General features: G+C 38.8%; 1 protein-coding gene across 1 annotated transcript in view; it reads left to right on the forward strand.

Annotated features, from left to right (window-relative positions):
- The window catches only part of ARAP2 (ArfGAP with RhoGAP domain, ankyrin repeat and PH domain 2), a 2,678,178-nt gene that overhangs the window by 1,518,447 nt on the left and 1,133,530 nt on the right, over positions 1-26,201 (forward strand). Inside the window, exon 13 of the mRNA XM_044062089.1 lies at positions 3,964-4,146. Within this exon, the coding sequence (XP_043918024.1) occupies positions 3,964-4,146 (183 nt within the window). The remainder of the gene's footprint in view (positions 1-3,963; positions 4,147-26,201) is intronic.

Here is a 26,201-nt window from a genome sequence, read left to right on the forward strand (position 1 = left end):
AGGTTGTTTTTCATTTTAATAACTAAACAGCATTATTTTTTCTTATTATTTGTTAGCTGTGGGGCTAAATGCACTTCACAGGTTCACAGTGTCCTTAGAAACTGCATCAATTGTTTACTGTTGCTATGGCAATAAAGATAAAGATAATAAAGAAAGTTTCACTTCTCTTAACCAACAGTACATTTTTCCCTCCTTTATATATATATATGTGTGTGTGTGTGTGTGTGTGTATATATATATATATATATATATATGTATATATATATATATATATATATATATATATATATATATATATATATATATATATATATATATATATATATTTGTTAATGCTAAAAGGAAATAATTCAAAGGACATATGTACATGAATGGAACATTTCAGAGTTAAACACGAACATGTCCCCAGTCCCAATAAGCATAACAGTGACTATCATTAATCTAATAAATATTGTAATAACAATTAATTAAGTTCACTATTCCAAATAGTCTACCTTAAAACTAGATTATTTTAGACTATTATTTATCTATGTATAGATAGTGAGTTATTAAATATATACAGACTGTATTAGTATAGTAAATAGGAGAGAATTTAGAAAGGGAGACAAGATGCAGTTAAAATAAATAATGAGAAAAGAGAGAAGAGAGAGAGAAAAGAGAAAATGAAGAGAAAATACACATATACTATGTATGTTGATTTACAGTATAAATATTTTATGTGCTATATAACCCTCCTTCTGTGAAAGAAAAGTACCCTGTTTTACATACCTGGGGTAATGTGAAAACTCTCATGTGTCATCTATTTTCAAAAAATATAGATAAAGATTCCAGTAGTTAGTTACCTTTGTTTTAAAATTCCAAGCAGTAAAATTGGTCCTTTAAAGTAATGTTAAAACAATTCATATCATAGTAGATGCTTTGAGAGATTTGGCTGTAACAGTATCAGTCTTTTGCTTCTTTTTTTTGACATCTGTGCAGACATTTGTTTCTTTTGTTCTCTTGAGAGAAGGTGACATCCAATCCATATCTTCTGGTAAAGTAATCACATTATTAGTTTTAATAAATCAAGAGGCTTCCTCTAAGTCAATAAAAGTCCTCATCTCATTGACATACAGTATTCTTATCTTAGTTGGATATGAAAGTTGTGCCTTGATGTTATTTTGTTTCAGAAACTTTATCATTGGCCACACTTTTTCTCCTTTATTCCATTATTCTAGATGATCTTATCAGGCTCTGTTTATATTTTAGAGGTGCCTTCCTCCAAGCAGATCTTAAAATCATTTCCTTGTCCAAGTATGAAAGAAATTTGATAATTATTGACCTAGGAGGAGAGTTTGAGTTAGTGGCAGGTTTCCCAAGAGCTCTGTGTGCCCTTTCAATGCCAAAGGAAAGTCCTTCTTTTAAATTTAAAAAAGTCAGGGATCCAGCTTGATAAAAAGGAAATAATATCCTCACCTTCTGTGTTTTCAGGTAATCTGAAATTCCTGATGTTATTTCTCCTCTCCCTATTTTCCAAGTCATCTACTTTGTTAACCAACCAAGTGTTTTGTTTAAGAAGCAGTTCTTTCTTTGTTTCCTCTTCCTTAAGTCTGCTTTCTAAATCATTTAGAGAAACCTCTATTCCTGTTATACTTCTCTAGTGTTGTTGAAGCATTTCCTAAGGGTGTCATCCTGTTTTGTCTTTGTTTTAAGATTTTCTAGGTTCTCTTTAAAAGCATCCATCTTCAAAGACAACTCCTACAGGGTAGATGTCATCTGTTGTAGTTCCTTCTTTAAGGCAGCATCCTGGTGAGAATTCCTTGAGTTGCTCATTTTAACAAGTGAATATATCTCCAAGCTTTTTGACAGGAAATTTTTTGTAAAACTTCACCAAAGGTTCTAATAATGTAAATTAATCCTTTATCTATAAGATATTATACTTTGAAGAAAATAATATTTTTCCTGTCTTATTTAATTAGTTATATGGAGCTCTAAAATACTGCTGCTTTCAGTTAGCCATTCTGGCTCCGCCCTTACAGCACAGTTTTTCATTCATAGCCGTTATTATATTGTTATAGAACATTATGTTACAGGTGGTAATAAATCTGTTTTCATCATATGCATGTTGATATATGGTTTAAAGACTCAACCTTTCCAATTCTGGTAATAAATAACCTTCACCACAGTTTTTCCACAACAAGAAAAAAAAACTTATGGGTCCATACGACTCTGGATTTGCCCTACTTTCCCTTTCCCTTTCCCTTAAAGACAGGTTTAACAAACTGTGTGTCTCCCCATATTTATAATTTATAGAACCTAGTGAATAACAGATATAATGTTACTACAAGTTAATGTCAAAGTGTTCCCAGTCATTATTACTAATTCTGACTTCTCCCTGTGCTTTGTTTTGGTCCAGTTTGTGTAATTCTTCTTCAGTTATTATAATTTGATTTCAGTATCTGAGGTTACCTGGATGTTACTAGGGCAATTTATTACCCGCTTTGTGGAACTACTCTGTTGTGCATAAGACTTTTTATAATCTGTTGTGTCTGAGAATAAATTTTAGAATCTACAGACAGATTATTAATTTGTTTATCTTTACCACTACCACAAATGTGTCTATAAAATGGCTTCCTGTTTTACTCAATATCTTTGTATAAATTTTCATGGTGGAAACTGATTTTGTGATCCATGATAAACTTAAGAAAATGGTTTTGCAAGTGCTGGTTTAATCTCTGAAGTGCAGTCAAGTTTATAACTGTCATTTTAATGATGATAAACTGGTAAGGGCACATATGCATGATTTAAAGCATATTTTTAAGCTTTGGATAGAATCATCATTCAAAAGAGTTTGCCAAGTAATATAAGAAACTGTGTCCTGTAAAGTGATGTCATGAATTTTGATAAACTAATAACATTAGTAGGATGTTTATTAGTTATTAACACAATGTTTAATACTGAATTCTTAACTTTAGTGAAACAAAAAGCAATGAGTAATATGTTAATTTATTTCATATGTGCATGATGGGTCACATTGCTGTGCTCTGCACTACTAAAAGAAAATACTTCTAGTCGAAGTCTAAAAACAGAAATACATGTTTTAACTAAAGCTGCTACTATAGGGTATGTCAAGACCACAGTAAGAATAACATAGTCTGCATTATATCATTTTATTACAGCTAAGATGGTAGAAAGTACTGTAGTTTTACAAGTAATGGAAAAGTTCAAGCTCTGCTACATTCTCGAAGCATGATTGCATTATCAAGTGTCCCTTTGTATGCAAGCATACAAAAAAAGTATATGCAATATATGCTATGATAGAAAGCAGTATTCCCTGACAAAAGTAGGAATTTAGACTGTATTAGAACAATTGTTCCCCTGCAAGGATTATTTATGCTTAGATGTTGCATTTATGCAAAGGAAAGTTTTTGAGGAGTTAGTGCTAGAGCAGCTCTGTTTTGATGACATTTAATGGGACGTATCTTGCAGAAGCATATATATTGTTTGTGTGCTCGGTATGAGAGTTAGGAAAACTAACAATCTGTATAATTTGAAACCACTGTACAAGTTGACTGTGATCCATATGACTCAGAGCTTACCTGTTTATGATCTTTGTGTTAGTTACTGTAAAAAGGTTTGTGATGCAGTAACTATGCTTACGTATTCTGAACAAATCAGTAAGTATAAGAATAAGATTAAAGGTAGATCTTTCTTAGATTTATGAAAGACATTATTATTAGAAATTTATTTTAAATTATATATGTATTTCATTGATTTGTGCTATGAATGCATCAGAATGAAGTCATAAGTGTTCTAGCCATCTCATAAAATTGCAGTTTCTTTTTTTGCCATGCTAATTATTTATTTTCATTGCAGATGTTCACAGTTGTTAACAAGAACATGGATTACTTTCAGTCTACACACCTTATCATCCAAAATATCAGTTTGCCTAGTATTACATGTTGATATTTATTTTAATTACAGATGTTCATAGTTGTTGGCAACAAGATCGCAAATAGTTTTTGGTCTGGAGACCTTCAGCCATGTGAAGAACTAGACATGGATGCCTCTTCAGAGGAGAGGAAAATGTTCATTACTCAGAAGTACAAAGAGGGAAGGTTCCGGAAAAAAATTTATGCCCGGATGACCCAAGATGAACTGAATCAGGTAGTTATTTCAACAGTTACTCCTCAGTTTCCATTACAGAGTCAGTGAACTTGCTGTATTCTCAGAAAAGTTGAAGGGCTATTTCACAAATATCAGTGTGATATATATATATATATATATATATATATATATATATATATATATATATATATATATATATATATATATATATATATATATATATATATATATATATATATATATATAAAGCTCAACTGAAGTTACTCTGAGTCTTATGCTACATCTTGTTAATAAATGTTTTACAGTGGATTGATAGGTGTAATTAAATAATTGCCATAAGTTATGGTTTTGAGAACTGTAGATGTTGAAATTGATGCAAACTGATCAAATCTACTTTTGAGATGGTTTGCAGCCTGCATGGTTGGGATAGTAATAATGGTGATATGAGGTCTTTTGAGTGCATATACTAGTTATAATTTGAGTTGTCAGGCATGTATTTGGTAGATACTGAAATGGAAGACAGGTATGGGGTCATTGTGAGTGCATGTTCTAGTTATAATTTAAGTTGGTAGACATGAATTTGTAAGACACTGAAATGGAAGTGCTCATGGGGTCTTTGTGAATGAATGTATTACTTATAATTTGAGTTGGTAGTCATGAATTTGGAAGATACTATAATGGAAAACCTTCATGGAAGTGCACAGACTTATTTGGGATTTGACCTTGGAGCTGAAAGCATTAAATTATGGAGCACAGGAATCAAAGTCCTTTGCAATCAGTTATGGGAAGCTCCTAAAAAGCATACTATATATTTTTCATTTTTATGCAAATCAAATGTATATCTGACAATTCTTATGTGAACCATTATTTATTTGTGTAGAAATCACGAGAGTGCAATCAGCGTGTTAATGCAAACATGAGATTTAAGGGTTTGTGTTGAAGCAAACATGAGATTTAAGGGTTTGTGTGCAGAGAATATCACTGCTTAGGTATGGTTTCAGTCATTAGACAAATTGTTTATTGAGCTTTAATTGGCCAAAATAGATGCTACAGATATCATGTGCAAATGTTTTAAGTGTGGATGATCCTACTCTGAGAGGACTTTTGAAATAGTTCCTTTTGTGATATCTTCCTTTTTTCTTCCTTTTTAGTAGGGCTTTGCCACATTTATCTGCAGTGCCTTTTCATGATGTGGGCTGAGGGTTGCATTATCTAATAGTGTGTCCTGTTCTTTATCACTTGTTTCCTCTTAGCAATAGTAACTGGATAGTGCCCACTTCTGATACTGAAAGGAAAGTGAAAGGCTGAGCTACCAAAGCTGTTTAAGAGGTGACATTGTCTTCAAATCGTAAATGCATGGCTGCCACCTGTTTGGGATCCTATAGGGAGGGACCACAACATGATGTCCCTGACTGGTAGGAATCTGTGTGTTTCAGTAGCACTTCACATTTTCATAGGTTCATAGGCGTCTGCTAGACTAACACCACCCAAGGTTTTTTTTAAGCCTAGGCATGTATCCCAAATCTCTGACAAGTTTTGGTGCCCTTGATAAGTGTAAACAGGGGCTTTGAATATGAAACATTTCAAAGCGGGGGTCTGGGAGATAAGCAATTTGCAGGCTGTCTGTGTATTTCAGAGACATAGGTACCAAACCAGGGATGAATTTCCTGATCCCCTGCAGGATACAAAGTACACGGATAGGGCCTTAAGGCAGTCTGCATAGGTCATGGTGCTTATGCCTTGTATTGTTTTATCGAAAAACCTCTGTGGACGTTCCAGTTGTTGGATGTGCCTGTTGAAGGGCCTGCCTGTTCTTCTTAGTCTTTTGCTCTCATAGTGTTACCTTTTTTCAGCCAATTTCTTATTGTCTTCCCTTAAGAAGTCAGATGCAGGTTCCAGATCAGAAATGCCACTAGACCCACAAAAAATGATCTAAGAAGGTTCCTTTTTTATCCCGCACTCTTTAGCAGAAATTTTTAGATCTTGCTGTGCCTAACCCAGTATTTTATCCTTCATTAGTAGAAGTAGAGTTTGCAGTGGCTATAAGTTTATAATTTGGCCATTTCACTGCAGCAATGGGGCCCGATTCTGAATCTCAGCTGTACTGCCGCCACAGAAGTGGTTTCCCTTTGGAATGATATGCGCACAAGGTTCTGACAATTCACTGTTGTTGACAGTATGCAAAAATGCTTCTCTTGGGATAGAATTTGTCTGCCATCATTAGATCTCGAGCCTGCCCTTGAGGTGTTTAATTCAGTCAGAAAACTGACAATTAATCAGTTGCTTGACAGCACACACAGTCACGCAACATCCTCATTCATTTTGAAAACAAAGGTTAGGTTCTGACTTTAAAATTACTCAACCATTGTCACTGTAATGTCATCTTTCAGCACAGCCACCACCAGATGTGTGATCATGCATAAACATAAGTTAAAATAATCACAGAGAGCCACTTTGTTACGGAACAGAGCAGAAAAGCATGCTTATATTCTCAATATTTGTTACTCTGTATTGTGTTCCTGCACAGCTGTGGCAAGTTAAAATGTTCCTATTTGCCACCAGCTGATTCTTCAGGCTGTCTATATTTCCTCAGAAAATAATGTAGTGACAGACACTTTGAGCAGATCCAGGACAAATTCTCATGACTGGATGCTACACAGAGAAGTTTTCCTGGACATTGTTCATCGGTGGGGTGCTCCTGAAGTGCATCTGTTTGCCTCCCCTCTGAACCGACAACTCATCAAGTTCTGTTCCAGAGTGCTAAGTCCGCTGCTTGAAAACTGGATGCCATGTCTGTCTGTTGGAGTGGGATGTTCTTGTGTGCATTTCCACCTTTTCTTCTGTTGTCAAAGGTCGTTCATAAAATTATGGCTGATAGGTCGAAAATCTTGGTTTTGACTCCCTTTTGGCAAGACAGTATTGGTTTCCCCTACTCTTACACCTGGCCAGGGGCAATCATCAGAAGTTACCCCAACAGGATGAACATTTTCACACAGTACAGGGCCTCTCTCATTCACCCTAATCTTCTCACCCTACAGCTGACATTTGAGGATGTGCTTCGAATTTTGCAGGAAGCAAGAAAACCCATTACTAGCATATCCTATGTAGCTAAATGGAAGATATTTTCTATTTGGTATCACATCAGTGAATATGACCCAGTCTGTGTCAGAATTCCAACAGTTCTTTCCTATCTGTGTGAGCTGTTCAATTCTGGTCTGGTGCATTCTTCTGTTTAAGCTCAAGTGTCAGCCATCTGTACCTGTCTGCCACTGGATCAATCACTATCTTCTCCTTTTGAATTCAAACTGTTGCTAAAAGGTGTCCTTCATATTAAGCTTTCAAGAATACTTATTCCTCCTTCTGTGGACCCGAACTATGTCTTTGAAAAGCTGACCCAGACACCTTTAAAACCAGAATTTATTTCCAGTTTGAAATTGTTTACCTGGAAAACTGTCTTGTTGGTGGCTCTGACTTCTCCAAAAGTGTCTTTGAACTCCATGCTCTTAAGGCAATTCCTCCTTTTCTAGTTTTCCACAGAAACTGGGCGTCTGTTAAAATCAGTCCTTCATTTATGCCTAAGGTTGTCAGTGATGTTTCCTTGAATCAGATTTTCCAACTTCTCACATATTTTCCTTGTCCACAAACTACAGGTGAAAGGATTCTACATTCTTTGGATTTGCTTAGACAACTCACAGGTACTACCTAGATAAGACAAAAATATTAGAAAGTCTGAGCAGGTTCTAGTTTCTTTTCAGGACAAGAAATAGGGTTTGGCAGTTTCCAATCAAACCAGTTCTTTTTGGATTTCTAAAGCCATCTCCTTTTGTTACTCGTGTCATGGGAAACTGCTTCCTATTTGTGATCAGGCTCATTTTACTAGGTCCGTTTCCTCTTCTAGAGCTTTTATTAAGAGTCTTGATGCTAAATTCATTCTGGAAACTTCTACTTGGTCTTCTTAGCATACTCTACTAAGCACTATAAGCGGGATGTGTTTTTAACCACTAGATTGGGTTTTGCTAGATCCATCCTCCATATTTTTTTCATTTTTGTTTTTTAGAGATCCTCAGTTCCTTTTTTCCTTTTAGTAGCTTTAGTACTCTCCCAGTAGTAAGGAATACTACAACAGTGATTAATAAGGTATATTGTACAGCTGTGTAAGAACTTTCCATAATAGTAGGTATCCTACTTTTTACTGTTGCAGTATTACTATCCCCCTTTTGTTTTTTCTCGTTTTTTCCTCTGGTCTAGGTGACTTTTTTCTTGATATATTTGTACCATGTTATCTGCTGCTGCTGCTGTTCTTCTGTGGCAGTTCATTTCCAATGGTGTAGCGCACATTTGTCACTTGTATACCCTATATATTGGAAGCAGGAAGTGCGTCTGATATCCGGCACATGGAAGACCACAGACTTCCATATTTTGGCCAGATATACAGCTACCCTTGGTAAGATATCTTAATAGTAAGGAATAATGCAACAGTGATAAGAAGAACATTTACTGTTATGGTTAATTCATAAACAACTGTACTTTTTCAATTGAATTGTAGCATTCTGCCTACTTCTGACCTAATTAGCAGCACTTTAAAATGGCAAGTTAGCTAAAATAAACCATACTTAATCATTTCATATAGCACATAATCTGTCTTTGCAGTTTTCAGTAAAACGTCAGGAGTTTACAATATTCCATACAAAAGATGACATTCTACAGATCAGTAACTCAAAATATACAGGGAGTCGTACTGCCACTGAAGTATAGGCTTCCAGGGAACCTAATGTCAGCAGTATTTTCTAGCAAGACTTTGTAAACTGGTATACATAGTTCAGAATGAAACATATGTGTAATTCATGGTACCTCTCACAAGACTATGATTGACAGCGTTACAATCCGCACTCAATGATGTGGATCATACTGTATGTTATTTCAAATTTACTGTCATATTGTGTGCCTTTTTAAAAAGACACTTGCATTGGTGGTAACTTACTTTCTTTACAAATGTATACCCCAAATAATGTAACATGCAAACAGTAAAATGACTGCATGGTTAATCTAGGTGTTTCTTATCACCTAGAGGGCTTATCCGGGGCATGCTTTTGAAAATCCTAACATATGTCAAGATAATACAGTTCTCCAAGCTCTTGTTGGTAACTTAATCCTAGACTTGTGTAGCAGCAGCAGGAAGACAGATAATTTATATTTAGCTTTCTTTAATGTTGTAGTTCATAGTTCAAAGACTGAGCCTTCAGGACTTTAGATCAATCTAGAACACAGGCTCGAAGTTAGTGAAATGGAAAGTTGAACACAGCCATAAATTGAATGATCTTTAACATATATCCAGCCTTGCACTATTTTTCATAGTTAGCATTCCTTGCAATAAAATATAATAAAATATCGAATATTTCGACAATCCTGCTTTTGGACATCTTATATGTCATTTTTTTTCTCTTACTGTTCTACTATTAGTAACTTTCTCAAGGCTCAGCAATACCTTCAACACTTCAAGAACAAGTGTTCTATAACCCAAGCATAATCTGCCTTTGATAAAAAAAGAAATCATACTATTGAATTACAGAATCAAAAACTGTAACCCTTCCTCGTATGGTAGATTAGAACAAATGGGAATTCTTTTGGAAAATTTTCTCTGTATCCCTTTAATCAAAATATCATCTCCCTTAGAATATACACATAACAGAGATCTGTGTAAGTTATGAGCCTATGATATGTATCGTACATCTTGATTAATAATGCATGAAATCTAGAGGCTAGGCATCTGAATATGAGTTCTGCTACCTTTAAAGCTTTACATTTTAAGTATTTGACATTGTCTTTCAAACACATTCCCAGATTTATGTATCTATCAACAATATTCATAGTTAAATTTCCGGAAGTGATAATGTCACAATTTGAAGTAGGGCAAAAAAAAAACTACTACTACTTTTATCAGAGTTTAGTTTTAATCCATTCCTCTTCAGCCAGTCATTAGCTGCAGTCATATAATTTACAAATTATGAATGTCATTATCTGATGTCATTAAACAACTAATTTTAATGCCATCAGTGTACTTTTGATAAAGAGCAATTCTTGATAAAGGCCAGAAGGAAAGAAACACATTAAACAAAACAAAAAAAAAAAGGGATCTAAGACACAGCTCTTTGAGACACTGGAATATATGTTGGTCCAATTTGAAAGGTGACAGACAATTTTAACAGTGTGCTTTCTGTTTCCTAGCCAATCACACACCCATTTGACAGTATTAGATTTGACACAGAGTTCAATTAAACTATTAATTATCACACAATGGGGCACACTATGTAACAGCTTGGCCAATACAAAATGCTACAGCAACACATGTTCACTCATCCAATGTCCTGCTAATAGGTTCATAAAAGTGTACCAACATTGTAAACGTACACCTTTTTTCTTGTAACCATGTTGGTTGATGTTAATACTTGGCCTATATGCATTTTCATTGTTAAGCAGCTGTTGTAAGCATCTTTTGTAACATTTACTACTTAAGAATTCAAACTGATTCAGCAACTAGGTAATGAACAGCAGCCTTGTGAATTGGTAGAATCTGGGCTAACCTGCATGAGTTAAGGACAACCCTGTGTTGCACAAAATAATTAATAAAAGAAGTTAAAATTACAATGAAATGTATATGTAGGTTATGAATAAACATACCAGTGATACCATCTAGAGTACTACTGTAATTTTGTAGCGATAATGGCACCAGGATTTTCGTTATTAAACAACAGCCAGGATTGATATCATGGCCCGGCATAACATCATGAGCACCATTATGAGGTAGGGGTAACTAATTCTGAAAATAAGAATTAAATACGGTAGCTACTACTTGGGGTTATTCATAAAGTGACCATGGTACTTTCACTGTATCACTCTTTTGTGTCTGCCACCGACACTTGTTGTATAGCTGTAAAGCTACGTACATTTGGCATATTCTTTAACAAATTTTATTTCATAGTTTGCCTTAGCAGGATTAATTGCAAGCTTCACTTTTCTGCATATTGTGCTTAGAACACTTTACTTCTTCTTTTATGATTCAGCAGTTTGTCTAACTTGGAATTCAACCAAGGTGGGGAAACAACATTGATATCAGCCTTCCAAGATGTCTTACAACTGTCCAATAGTGTAACGCAATTAGCATCAAACTGGCATTGGGTACCATCTTCATTGGTCTCTTCCACTTCACTGACTGCTCTGATCCTTTCACTCATTGGTTCTTATACTCCACTAAAAGCTCAACAATTGGACATTTCTAGAAGCTTAAGGGCTGGCTGTGTAACTTTGCACATGTTCAACAATTGGACACTTCTTGTAGCTTATAGATTGGCTGCGTAATTCTATACAGATTTAACAATTGGACACTTCTCGTAACTTAGGGATTGGATGCTTGGCTTTATACATATTCAATAACTGGACACTTCTCATAGCTCAAAGATTAGCTGTTTAATGTTGTACATGTTCAGCTATTGGCTACCTCATGATACCATTGCATTTCCTGTAAGCTAGGTTACCACAAATGCATTACTATTTAAGTGTTACTGCTCTTCAAAACTTTCAGTCATTTTTCTGACAAAGTCCTGCATATAAAGTACAAAGGCCCTTAAAATACCTTGTCTATTTGTTTGCCTCTACCAGCCTGCTTTTTTTTCTGGTTCTCATACATATATTTCTTCCCAACATGCCTAGGCTAGTACTAATTTCTAAAGGATTTATTTTAGAAATGTCATGTCCATTTATTTCTGTTTTACAAGATGGCATTGCACACAGAATAAAGAGATAAAAGGCCACTTGATTAGAACTGCATAAGAGGGTGACTGGTCTAAATTTAGATACCCTATTATAAATTCCTGTTAATAACACATCTAAAATGTTATCTCTTATTAAAATATCATTTTTTTTTAGAACAATTATTCAGATTCAACAGGTCAAGGAATTTACTTTCCTTTATGTATATACCACTGTGCAGCATCCAGGTTATATGTGTGTAATTAAGCATTTCCTAATAATACTGTGTTTTGGTTAACCAGATTTTAAAACACAGCTTCGAGAAGTTGGGATTGCATAACAATATTGCTTTCTGGGTAATCTGTAAAATGCATTAATACCTAAGAATACATTGTATTATCAGTTACAATACCAAGAATCACCATTTCTGTGTACACATGCAATAATGTGCCAAAACTGATTTATTTACAAAAATAACAATGGCCCCTCCACATTTAATTGTACGTAGACAAGCAAAGTTATGATCTCTGCTAATATTTACTATTCTTGCAAGCAAACAAACAAATGTACCTCATCAGCGTTTTGTGTCAAACAATGTGCATTGCATTAGATGTGTTTTACATTAGACATTTAAAATTTAGATCCATGTTTCAGCAACTTAAGCTAATTGGGTCTTACTCCTGTGAACAGCCAGATTTCATACCTAACAGGCACCCTCCATGCACTCTAAATCCCATGATCTTGAGAACACCAGTATATAGAAGGAACACCAATTTAGTCCTAGCTTTGTTGCTGCAAAATGTATTCCTTCAGCTGGCTCCATGGAAATGTTGAATGATCATTCAGGGATGGGCAGATAAGTCCTGGTTTGGGATAACCATACTCTAAAATGTATGTATGTCCTTCCTTACTCATTGCTCACTATAGCTTACTATTGGAATATCCTGCCAAGGGTAGTTGCATGTCTGGCTAGCATACTAAAACCTGGGCCTTTCCATGCACAGTATGTCAGATGTACGTCCTATGTCCAAAGTGTAAGCTACATAAGTGGAGTTCAAGCTCAAATCCTCAGAACTTCTTTGCTGCCTGTCTGAACACATTTCATTTTCAGTCTGTAGAATCTTGCACCTAGTGAAGACTAAAGAGCCTTTAGTTTATAAGTTTCCAGTTATGGACTCTGTTTTATTGTCGATACACGTCATTCAGATAGGGGAAATGTGATTGGGTCAGGCAGATTCCCCAAAAGGACAGATATGACAAGTGCCTTTTTTTTGCTTAGGTGCAGGTCACAATTACAAAGAGTGTTCTGTTTGTCAGGTCTTCATTCTTAATTGTGCAGTCATCTTTCCTCTCTCTCAGTGTGTCTTAATATTCAGTGCCTTAAGCTTCTTGCTCAGGGTATTATGGCTTTGGAATCTTCCTGCTTAGCTTCTTAAATGAAGTTGTTGAAGAAATCGAAACCAGAGACTTCTACTGTCTGGCCCATGCTGGATATCTCTGATGTGTCTGATGAGGAGACTGCATACCGTCCAGTTCAGTCACTCACCTCCGCTGCCTGTTGTGTCTGATGAGGAGACTGCATTCTGTCCAGTTCATTCACTCACCTCTACTCTCTTGGCCCCATATGAGGCTAATATAGGGCAGGCTGTTCACATGTTTGTTGGGGCTGAGCCAAAGTCTGTTGAGAATGGGAAGGGTGAACCTCAGCTGGTGAATTCGGAAGAGCCTTGGGGATTCCACAAATTCTTGTTGAGCTAAAACGTACTGGGATCTTTAATGTAGATACATCAGGTTTGTATGGGTGGATGTCCCTGCTTAAAAGCACCTGAAAGCTAGGTATATTGCTAAGGACCCCGAGAAACAATGTCAAGATATTGTCCAAATTATATTTAAGCCCTGATGACCTTGAAGGTTATACACAGGTCATCAGTCCCTTATCCTGTAGGTATTCCTTCTTCTATCCCTTTAAAAAGGACTAGGGAGTCTTCTGCTTCTGATGAGGAAAAATTAGATTCTTGGGAGGAGTTTTTAGATTACTCTTCTCAGATTCATTCATCTTTGGTAGAGGGTGCTGATGAGAAGGATTCTGTTTTCCTGATTTCCCCGACTGAGCAACTTTCCTTTAAGGATATTATTCTTAAAATGATGCAACATTCTAAGTGGGAAAGCTCTCAGATGTCTGATATTTAGAAGAGTTGTTATTGTTTCCTTCAAATGGATTCCCATAGGCGTTCAGCAGTGCCTTCTGTCCTTAAAGCCTTGTTAGACATTTTTTACATCTGCTTTACAAGCCCCTCCTACACACCCTCCTACTCCTAACAAACAGAAATTTTATAAGGTACCTGAGGCTCAGAACTTTCTTTACAAGAATCCCTGTTCAGATTTCTCTGTTATTTCTTTTTCAGCTCACAAACCCACTAAATGACTTATTCTCTTAAAGTCTTGCTAACAGATAAAGATAGCAGAGCCATGAGTAGGTATAGAAAGAAGGTGCACATTGCTACTTCGACTTTTTCAGCCATCAGCTATCAAACACATATGACAAGATATGTGCTTTTCCTTCTTTCCAAGCTGCAGGAAGTCTTAACTGACATGCTTGATCCTAACAAGACCAGCGCCTTCTTTGCTCAGTTCTGCTTCCCAGTTTATCTGACATTCGATCGAGTGTAGTTATGATGCTGCTGATGCTTCTTCAAGTGTGGCGGCTGAGTCAGATTCAGTCATTTGGAAGTATTTCTAGCTTAGGCTTCAATTCCTTAAAGAGGGCGTCAAAGCTAAATTGTTAGAGTAGCTTATGAATACTCATAATTTGTTTAGTTCTGCAGTTGTGGTCTTCTTTAAGGTGTTCCAGGGCAACAGTAAGGTTATGCAACACCTTAAGCAGATTTCTCTTTCCCTTTCATAAGTACCAGAGAAACGTTCCTTCCAGATCAGGTGCTGTTGTATTTATAGATCAAAGCCAGTCCATAAACTGTAGAGAGTCTTCTAGAAGGACTTTTCCTGTGAAACCCAGTCATGAATCTTGATGGCAGAAGTCTTCCATACCTAATAAACCTGCTTCCATGTGACTAACTTTATCTTCTTTGCACCCAGATTCCTCTCTTTCAAACACTATCTCTGTCCTTTCCCATTTTGCAGAGGATAAAAACTGACAAGTGGGTTCTGTCTATAATTAACAAGGGCAACAGAGTGACATATAAGTACCTTTTTCCCTTTTCAGGTATTTCTGTTTTTCAATGTGCTCATTTTCCACCTCTAATTCAAGGTCTTCAGTCCCAGGGCACTATTCAGTCAATTCCTCCTTGCCAGAAAGGCAAGGATTTCTGTTCCATGATGTTTATAGTCTCCAGGAAGGAGGGATGTTCTTCATGTTTCACTGTTGCCGTCATCACCTGTGAGTTATCCCTGCTGTGGTAGCCCTCGACCAGCCCGAATACCAGAGTCAATGTTTTTCTGCGTCGGCTGCTGTCGTTTGTTGAGTGACGTCAGGTCGTCAGTGCTATAAAGCAAGGCAGCCGATGCCATTACATCAGTCTTTCTTGCCATGGAGCCCGCAGCAGAAGCAGTTCACAAGTGTGCCGGTCGGCCGCTACCAGAACTTGAATTACAGTTGAAAACATCTAAAGCTAAGTACCCCATTGGGGATGATTTTTTCTTGCACTAACTGATGTCAGAAAAAGTTAAGAATTGTCTTGTCTGTGGAAAGCATATCCCACACTAAGACTTCCATTCATACTGCATCACTTGTTTAGGCCCAGAGCATGACAATCCCCGTTACCAGTTCTATGCCCTCTTTAACACAAGAACCATTCGTCGTAGAGCTCTTATTGTAGACAGGTATTTTCGTCTTCCATCTTCGCATTCTGAAATGGTGTCTGTCAGCCAACAAATTGTAGACATTCTGAAAAAATGTAGGGATAAAGATAGAGACAGACCACACAAGGCTAAGTCTTCCGACGACGCTACCACTAAGCAGGTCGTCAGTTGTCCAGAATTCAGTGAGGCGCTTTCGCAGCCCCTGATGCCTGATCCAATATTTACACAGGCCTCTACCAAGACCCTTTCGGAGTCCAGTATGCCACAGAAATCATCTTTGTCTTCCGAGCCTTTGGTTGTCTCTGCCTCAGTTGGGTCCGGAGCCACGACACAGGCACCGGCTACCGAGGAGGCCTTTCACCCTACCGATTCTAGACAAAAAACAATGTCTTCTCATCTGACTACCATTTCTCTCAGACCTATTGATACTCTTAGACCTAGAAGCCAGGCCACTCCTAGAAAATATACCTCTAGCCACCATCTTACTCCTGCTCCACCACCCCAAGTCCAAATGCTTATGATGGCGGAGGATATTATCTCCCTTATCAGGGGTAGTCAGGCCACAACTTTTAAAAGGAAAAGACACCCTACTCCTGAAGTAATGACAGAGCAGGATTCTGACAGATCTGATTATTCAGATTTTGAAGAGGAACAACAACCTCTGACTGCTTTTGAGGATTCAGATGCAGAGGAATCCATTCCTTCTGCCTCCCCACCAGAAGAACTTTCCTTTGGGGAAACCCTTCACACTCTCAGGAAACAGTTCCACTGGGAATCTCAGGACTTCCTCAGTCTAAGAAAAGAATAAGACAGTTTCTAGACCTGCACCAGCACAGACCCAAGGCTACCCCCCACCCCCCCATCTTAGACATGGTGGATGATCTTTTGCATGAATCCAGCTTCGCCCCTGATGCCCTCCACCTGCACCCAGTAAACCTGACAGGTATTACAGAGTACTGGAGTCTCACAAATACCTATACAGAAATCCTGCTGCAGACCTAGACGTCATTACACAGGAACCTAAAGGAGATAAGGCTAGTTCTGCAAATAATTATATTCCTTCTGACAAGGATTCCAGAGCTCTGGACAGCTGAGGAAAAAAGCATACACCTCTGCACCCTTAGATATCACATCACTCAGCTTCCAGAAGTCACCTCATGGCGAAGAAGTTCCTGCAAGCCTTGGGGTACATGGCATCTTGCATCCTTCTAATTCCTCTGGCCAGGCTTCACATGAGAAAACTTCAGTGATATCTAAAGAACCTTTGGTGTCGGCACTCTCAGCCTCTAGAGACCTCTCTCCTTATTTTCTCCTGTGTAAGGGCCGAGTTTCTCTGGTGGGTAGGGGCCTGTTCCAATAACAAGGTTCTTCCCTTCAACCTCCACCCTACTGAGCAGACCATCACCACCAACGCCTCAGACCTTGCTTGGGGCACTCACCTAGCAGGCAAGTGGGCCCAAGTTCTTTGGGATGCCCAGCACCTTCCCTTACACATCAACCAGAAGGAAATGATGGCAGTACAAAAGGCTCTGAAATCCTTCAACCTCCATCTCAGGCCAGGGGTTCTCCTTATCAAAACAGACAACACCACAGTAATGTGGTACATCAACAAACAGGGAGGGACCCAATCTTACCTTCTCTGCAGGCTAGCTGTGAACCTCTGGCTGATAGCCTCCTCCATGGGATTACACCTAATAGCCCAGTACCTACCAGGGATGAACAACACCCTGGCAGGCCACTTAAGCAGAAACATACTGGACCCCCATGAATGACAGCTCCACAGAAAAATCTTTTTGGAAGTCACTCAGGAGTGGGGAACTCCAGAGGTGGATCACTTTGCTTTGCCCCTCAACCACCAGCTAAAAAAATTCTGTGCCAGGGAGTATCACCACCTAGTGTGGAAGGTGGATGCCTTGACCTTCCCCTGGAACTTCCCCTTTGTGTATCCATTCTCTCCTCTGCCTCTTATTCCCAAGGTACTGATCAAGATAAGGGAGGAGAGACCAAAGGCCATCCTCATTGCTCAAGATTGGCCCAGACAGCATTGCTACCCCCTTACTGTGCAGCCTGACATCACAGCCTCCCAGGCAGCTTTCCCTGACATCAGACCTCTTGACTCAGGTGGGACGGGGGAATGCTGCACCCAGACTTGCAGACTCTCAAACTGTTAGCATTGCTAATACTCTAAAAGCAAACAAGCAGCCCCTGTTAAGCAAACAGGTCCTAGACATTATCAAAGAGGCCAGAAGGCCCAGCACCAGAACATCTTACGCAGGGAAATGGAAAAGATTCTGCTCCTGGAGCCAGTCCAGAGGGGGCAGTTCCTCACAGCCTTCTGCCCTCTTATCCTGGACTATCAAAACAAGGGGTAAAGAATTCTGCACTCACTAGATGTGCACAGACAGCTCAGATACTACCTGGACCATACTAAACCAGACCAACTTCTTGTAATGCTTTTTACTGAACAACAATTTTTTTTTTTTGTTTTTTATAGTATGTTCCTTAGATACTTCATGTATATTTATTTTTTGTTTATTCATGTTACTAAATGATAATTCACTTTGTACTTAATTATGTACTCTGTAAATTGTCCCATTGAAATATAGTATGAGTGGAGCTTTTCTCCTCGGGCCTCTACTGAAAATGGACATATATCCAGCTAGACTAGCCCGGTTAACAAATGTAAAATAAAAATAAAATAAAAATATCTAGCGGAGTTACTCTATAGTGGCTTCTCCTTCTCTTCTATTAAAATCCATGCCTCAGCCATTTCAGCTCATTTCAATACAGACCAGCCCCTGTTCTCACATCCTTTGATTAAACAATTCCTCAGAGGGGCTTCTAATATCAAGCCTCCCAGAAGGCCACCCAAGCCAGCCTGAGACCTGAATTATGTTTTGGAAAAACTAAAATTACCAGCCTTCGAACCTGCTGATTCAGCAGAACTGAAATACCTCTCCTGGAAGACTGCTTTCCTACTAGCTATCACCTCAGCCAGAAGGGTTTCAGAACTTCAGGCACTGATGGACATTGAGCCCTTCATCATTTTCCGTACAAACAGGGTCTCCCTGAGGACTAATGCCTCCTTTATGCCCAAGGTGGTATCTAATCTGACTCTCAACCAGGCCATACATCTACCCACCTTCTTCCCTAACCCTCAAAACAAGGGGTAAAGAATTCTGCACTCACTAAATGTGCACAGACAGCTCAGATACTACCTGGACCATACTAAACCAGACCAACTTCTTGTCAGCTTTGCCCCAGGGGTAGAGGGTAAGCCCATTTCAAAGAAAATCATTTCCAAATAGATATCACACTGTATCCATTTCTGTTACAGATTACATGGAAAACCACCCCCTAAGTCTATTCATACCCATTCCACTAGGGCAGCCTCCACTTCCACAGCATTCCTCAGAGGAGTTCACACCAAGGACATCTTGGAAGCTGCCAACTGGACCTCTGTCCATACCTTTACAAAACATTACCACCTACCTCTTTTCTCTAAGGCTAGGGCAAGGTTTGCCTCTGCAGTTCTGCAGGGCATGCTTACCCATGCCTAGGTTTATAACTAATCCTTCCACCCCTCTCCTCAGTTTTGGGAATCCTCCCACAGGTGATGACTGCAACAGTGAAACATGAAGAACATAGTACATTTGTGTACACTTACCATAAATGTAGATGTCCGAGTGTATTCACTGTTGCAGTCATGGTTTCCCCCCTCCTTCCCCCTTATATCCTCTTTCCTTAGGGAGACATAAGCTTCTTATGGTGGCTTTTTGCCACCAGGAACACTTTACCATATTTCCTTGGGCTTCTGACTGGTTAGGGCAAGAAAAACTGATGCAATGGCATCGGCTGCCTTGCTTTATAGCACTGATGACCTGACGTCACTCAACAAGTAATAGCAGCCGAAGCAAAAAAAATTGACTCTGGTATTCAGACTGGCCAAGGGCTACCACAGCAGGGATAACCCACAGGTGATGACTGCAACAGGGAATACACTCGAACAACTACATTTATGGTAAGTGTACACAACTGTACTTTCTTGAAGACTTAACTTAGAGCTTTCCTTTGTGACCATTTTTCTGAAAGTTTCCTATTTCAAAATGTTAACGCTTCAGACTATTTCCGGTGCTTCTGCCTCAGGCCTTTTGTGTTTCTCTAGATCTGAAGGATGCTTATCTCCATATTTCTGTTCATCCTTTTTTTCAGTAAATGTTTATGGTTCTCTGTATTTTACTCACATTTTCCATTCTCTGCTTTGCCATTTGGTCTTTTAATAACCATATAGGTACCTACCAAATGTCTAGCCCTGTGTTAGAAAAATATGTATTAGTAACATGCATGCTTAGTGCATTCGAGGTTTAAAAGGGTTAATACATTTATTCTGTTCACACTGCATGAATCTGCACAGCTATTAGAAACTTAACAAGAAGCATTCTATTTTCTGCTAATGTCAGCAAGTAATAAGAAGTAATTCATTTCTACTAGTGTCATGAGACTTAACAAAGAGTTATTGATTTTCTGCTTATGCCATGAGAAAGTACACAGCTGCTAGAAGCTTTGATAAAGAACACAATGGATGCTTGAAAGTATAAACCATAGTCAGCATTACTTGTACCTAAGCTAGAAATGTACCTTGAATCTAGGCAAAATGTAACACCTATATTAGAACTGCACAATTGCAGAATTGAAAGTTTGTGGTGGGCTAAAATAAGTCCCAAGGCCAGGTTGTTTTTCTCAAATGCTTTGTAAATCAGCAGTTATTCTCAACTAGTCAGCAATTAGTCAAGTAACATTTTCTGTAGAAAAATACAGAAAGCTGTGTCTAACTATGTCAGCAATAGAAGTAACATTTCTGTGTGACATGGAAAGAACTGTATAAAAATGCCATACTAATTATTAATGTTCAGACAAACCATTCTGCCAGCATGCTTTGTCTCCTTGCTGCAAGTTAATAAAGGGTGCCTTGCTTGAACCTTACGTGAATTGGTCTTTGAAGCTTTTTCCTTTGACAGATTGGTCCTTCGGACCGGAATCCTCTCTTCACCTCGGATCAGACAGGCCAGGTGGTTGAAACCATACGGGGAAGAAACCAAATCAGTTCTTCTTATTTGAAAAGCCCTCCGACTGAATTGTCATTCAAAAGAGGCCAGCCACTTTTTGATCTGCGACTGAAGGACCGGTTTCCGCGAATCAGGTGATCAGTCACGTAGGCTCAAGTAAGGTGAATCTACTTTTTCCTGTTTTCTGTTTTCTGTTTTCTGTTTTAGATCAGGGACCAGATTTGTATTGTTTTTGTCAGGACTGTATTTTTCTTACAAGTCAGGGACAGAAAAGATTACTGTCCTGTCATAGATCAGGGGAAACAGAATAAGTAGGCAGTCATTCTGAAGAGACTATAACAAAATCTGTGGTATCATGTTAAAAAATAAGAGAAGTTACGTAACGATCAAAAGGGTAGAACAAAATGGGTAATAATTGCACAAAAAGACCCCAAAATCCGCCGTTAACAGAAGACGCAAAATACATGCAGTCACAGCGCGCCTACAATAATAAATATTATTCAAAATGGGTTAATAAATATGAATTCTACTGAAAATTAGAAAAATCCTCGCTTATCAAACTTGTCAAACAGCTCAAAACCGATTCCAAAGGTCGGGTAAAAAATCAACGTAAATTAGGAATTCCTCAAGCACACAGGTGGATTGAGGAAGTAAACCGCAGGGAGCAAAAGAACAACAATTCAAAACAATGTTTTTAGATAAGGAGGACAATAACTTAGTAATAGCATCGGCCCCTCCGCCTCCCTTACCAGAATATGAAGCAAGTGAACAAGTTAGTCCACCCCCACGATATCCTGTCATCATTGAAAATAGAGACATTGTAAAAGTAAAACCGTATATTAGAGATCCCATCAAGACCAAGTCTCGAACAAGGACAGGTAACTCAAATGAAGGCATCGAGTTATATCAAATGGTTAAGAATTCACGATCTATGAGTGAAGAAGAAATATGCCGACTAATAGAAGTACCCAACCCTCAGGCAGGTCAGGACAATCAGGACCCAACTATTTTAGTGTATAGACCTTGGACACCGGAAGATATCCAAAAAGCCACTGAGGGAATTCTCCATCCAAAAGTTAATTTTAGAAAATTCTCAGAAGATTTACAAGGAATGAGGCTGACTTATAACTTAAACAGAGAAGAGGTAGAAAAGGTAGTTAGACAAATTGTGGGGCCAGATTGGCACATGATTAGTGGCAACTGGAATCCCCGTGATGCTGCACAAAGACCCCTCCCACATAGCAGTGCAGAATTAGACAAAAGAGTAAAAGGTCTTCCAGACCACATCTCTGAAAAATGGAAACCTAGGGCAGACTGGACTTGCATTAATCAATGCATCCAACAAAAAGGTGAAACTATTAACCGGTATTATGCCAGACTATTAGAATGTTTTAATAACCACTGTGGAATGCAGGTTCCTGAAGATCAAACACAAGATTCCCCATATGAACAGCAGTTAAAGAATGCATTTATAAAGGGCAGTATTGCACCTATAAGCAGTTTTATTACAAAACACATGGTAAACCATCGTACAAGCAGGTTACAGTCATTACTTGAATATGCATTTTAATACCAAAAAGAAAGCTCAGATATTTTCTGTAGAAGATGGAGCAGAAGTTTATGTAGTACAGTCCGGGAAAAAGGGCAAGAAAAATGCACATGGAAACAAACAATCTGATCAACGATCAGAGGACTTTGAAGGGCGAAAGACAAGGGGAGAATGTTTCAAATGCAGTAAAAAGGGACACTTGGCAAAGGATTGCAGGAAAAACAAGAAAGCAACAACGGAAGACAAGGAGGGTGAGGACTGACTGTATGGTAGTCAGGAATCACTAGAAGGGGCTAGCGAAGAAGGTAGAAATGAGAATGTGATAGAGGGAGTAGAGGATGTGACAGAAGAGATAGAGGAAGTGCAAGAAGTTAGTGAAAGTGAAGAAAATGAAATATTAGACCTAGCTTTGTTGAGCTTGGAGCTCTATTTAGCAGACACGAAACCAGAAGTTACACTCTTGGTAGAAGGGAGGGAAGTCAAATTCTTGTGTGACTCAGGGGCATCATGAACCCTGATACATCCCTCCAAACTGCCAGAAAACACAGAGTCACCTGATTACATACTGGTAAAAGCAGCTAATGGACAGCTGTATCTGGCGCCCCTCTCCCGTAATATTGCAATAACCGATCCAGTTTCAGGATGGACTCAGAAAAGCAAAATTGTTGTTTCTGCAAAATGCCCAGTAAACCTCTTGGGCAGAGACCTCATGCAACTGTTTGGTATAGCAGTAGTCCCAACCATGCAGGGTATGGAAGCACAGCGACAAATTGATACCTTTGCAGTGCAATCAGAGGGTGAAATGTTTTATTGGTATAGCCAGGACTTGGTTACGACTGGTCCAGGGACTGTGACCGAAGAATTAATGAATCTAGCCATCAGCACGTTCCCCTCCCTTGACATTGATAAGCAACACCTGTTGCACTGTACCCTGTATTATTGTAACACACCAGGACCTGATAAGGAATATGAGCAAGAATTGTTTAAAAATCATGCAAACAGACTGATATTGCGTAACCTGTACTGGGACACAGAAGGGAACAGTGTAGCCAGCTGTTCATTGCCCCAGGAGTTCTTTGCACTCTATAAATCTAATCAATTACCACATGTTAGCTTAACCAAGAACAAAAATATAGAATGGGCAGACCTAGGAGAAAAAGTCGTGAGATGGGAAAAACAGACAGAATTAGAACCGTCAGAACAGGGAATACAAATACAGAAGTTGAATTGGATAACTCAGACCCACCCAGCCATGCACTTGCAGTCTAGCAAGGACAGCTGATTAGCACTCCTATTAAAGGAGGAAGAGACTGCCTTACAGAATATACCAGAAACTCTCTGGTCAACAGGAAAATCAGATGTAGGACTTATTCATACAGCTGGACCAGTTACCATCACGCCAAAGTCAGCATTCAGACCACAGAAAAGACAGTATCCCTTAAAAAAAGCTGCAGAGGCAGGGATAAAGCTTATTACAGCAGCCTTACTTAAAGGAGGGATACTAGTAGAATCTCCCGATTCACCATGTAATACACCCTTATTTCCAGTTAAAAAAGCAAATGGAGAATGGTGTATGGTCCAAGATTTACAAGCTGTAAATGATGCAGTAATACCAAGGGCACCTACGGTGCCAGACCCACACACCCTGTTGAATGATTTAAAACCTCAGCAGAAGTATTTTTCTGTGGTAGGCATCAGCAATGCATTCTTTTCGATACCGATACACCCTGATAGCCAGTATTGGTTTGCATTCACATTTCAGGGGAAAAGGTATACATATACACGACTACCACAGGGATATTGTGAAAGTCCAACAATATTCTCACAAGAAATCACAAGCAACTTGGTGGGATTCACCCCACCAAGAGGCAGTCAGATTTTACTTTATGTTGATGACATCTTGCTGGCGGCCCCCACCCAGCAAGATTGTAAAGAAGATACCATAGCGCTGTTATGATTTTTAGCCACTGAAGGACATAAGGTAAATAAAAATAAACTGCAGCTTTGGAAAAAACAAGTAAAATACCTGGGATATGTAATATCCAAGGAAGGTAGAACATTAGATGAGGACAGAAAGATAGCAATTTTGCAAGCACCAAAACCCACTACCAAGAAAGAAATGATGTCCTTCCTGGGTACAACTAATTTTTGCCGAAGCTGGATTCCAAACTATGCTTTGGAATCTGCACCTCTGACTGACCTCATATATAAGAAGCCTATGGCAGCACAGGATTTGTTACAATGGACACCGGAAGCAGAATCTGCTTTCTGCAAACTGAAGCAGTTAATAGCATCCTCATTAGTTCTAGGATTACCAAACTACCATGAACATTTTTTCCAAATTGTAGATTGTAAGCAAGGTTATATGACATCAGTGTTAACACAACAGCATGGGGATAAGCAACACCCCATTGCTTACTATTCATCACAACTAGACCGAGTGGCACTATCCTTACCCCACTGTATACAAGCAGTAGTTGCAGCTGCAATGGCAGTACAGGCTTTGGCCTCAGTAGTCTTATTCCACCCTCTCACTTTGAGAGTGCCTCATGCAGTCACAATTATTTTACTACAAGAAAAGGTGGCATATCTTTCCCCTGCTAGGCATCTTTCCTGTATACTATATTGTTGAGCCAACCTCACATGACAATTGAGCGATGCATGACTTTGAACCCTTCTACTCTGCTCCCAACCCCTGCGGATGGCACACCGCACCGCTGCCTGCAGGTAATTGAGCAAAAGACACTACCTAGAAAAGATCTCACGGATGTCCCCTTGGATGATGCTGAGGTGACATACTACGTGGATGGTTCGTGCAAAAGGGGTCCTGCAGGACAGAACCTAGCAGGATATGCAGTAGTTTCTGACACCGAGATTATAGAAGCAAAACCTTTACCACACAACTTATCTGCACAGGCAGCAGAATTGATTGCCTTGACACGGGCATGTATCTTAGCAAAGGGTAAATGTGTAAACATTTTTACTGACAGCCAGTACGCTTTTTCTACTGTACATGTTTTTGCGCAACAGTGGAAAAACCGAGGAATGATAACGTCTACTGGCAAACCTATAAATCATGCACAGTTTATTTTAGATATTTTAGAATCTATTCAATTACCTCAGAAAGTAGCCATTTGTAAATGCACAGCTCACACCAAGCAACAAGATAGGATTTCAAAAGGTAATGTGAGAGCTGATACAGCTGCAAAACAAGCAGCCACAGAAGTATTTCTTTTAAATGAGGAATTACAACCCTCTGAGATTTTAGACTTAGAAATGTTAAAAACAATGCAGACACTCACTACGCAAGCTGAAAAACAAAGATGGGTAAAACGAGGAGCAATTCTCGAAAAGGGGCTGTACATCTCTAAAGAAGGGAAACCGATACTACCATCTAATTTGTTTAGATATGCAGCTTTGTTGAGCCATGGGCAGTGCCATGTCTCAACAGGGGGGATGGTACAGCTGGTGAGCCAGGTGTTCACAACGTACGGATTTACAAACTACTCTAAAAAATTTTGTTTGACATGTCAGATTTGTAACAAACATCATGCACAAGGGTTGTTAAAGCCCAAGCAAGGGAGTTTCCCTACACCACCATATCCGTTTCACACTATCTGTATGGATTTCATAGAATTGAACAAATGTGAAAATAAGAAGTATTGTCTTGTCATTGTAGATATGATTTCCAGATGGGTGGAAGCCTTTCCAACCAAAAATCCAGATGCAGCCACGGTGGCAAAAGTACTTGTCAAAGAAATCATCCCTAGATTCGGCATTCCAGAAAGGATCAACAGTGACAATGGTACACACTTTGTAAACCAAACCATACAGCAGCTAAATAAGCATTTTGGTATTTCTTTACAAAATCATTGTGCATACCAGCAGCAATCTGCAGGGCTAGTTGAAAGGCATAA

Source organism: Protopterus annectens, chromosome 2.part1 (genome assembly GCF_019279795.1).
Source record: "Protopterus annectens isolate FY-2018-M chromosome 2.part1, PAN1.0, whole genome shotgun sequence".
Taxonomy (NCBI): domain Eukaryota; kingdom Metazoa; phylum Chordata; order Ceratodontiformes; family Protopteridae; genus Protopterus; species Protopterus annectens.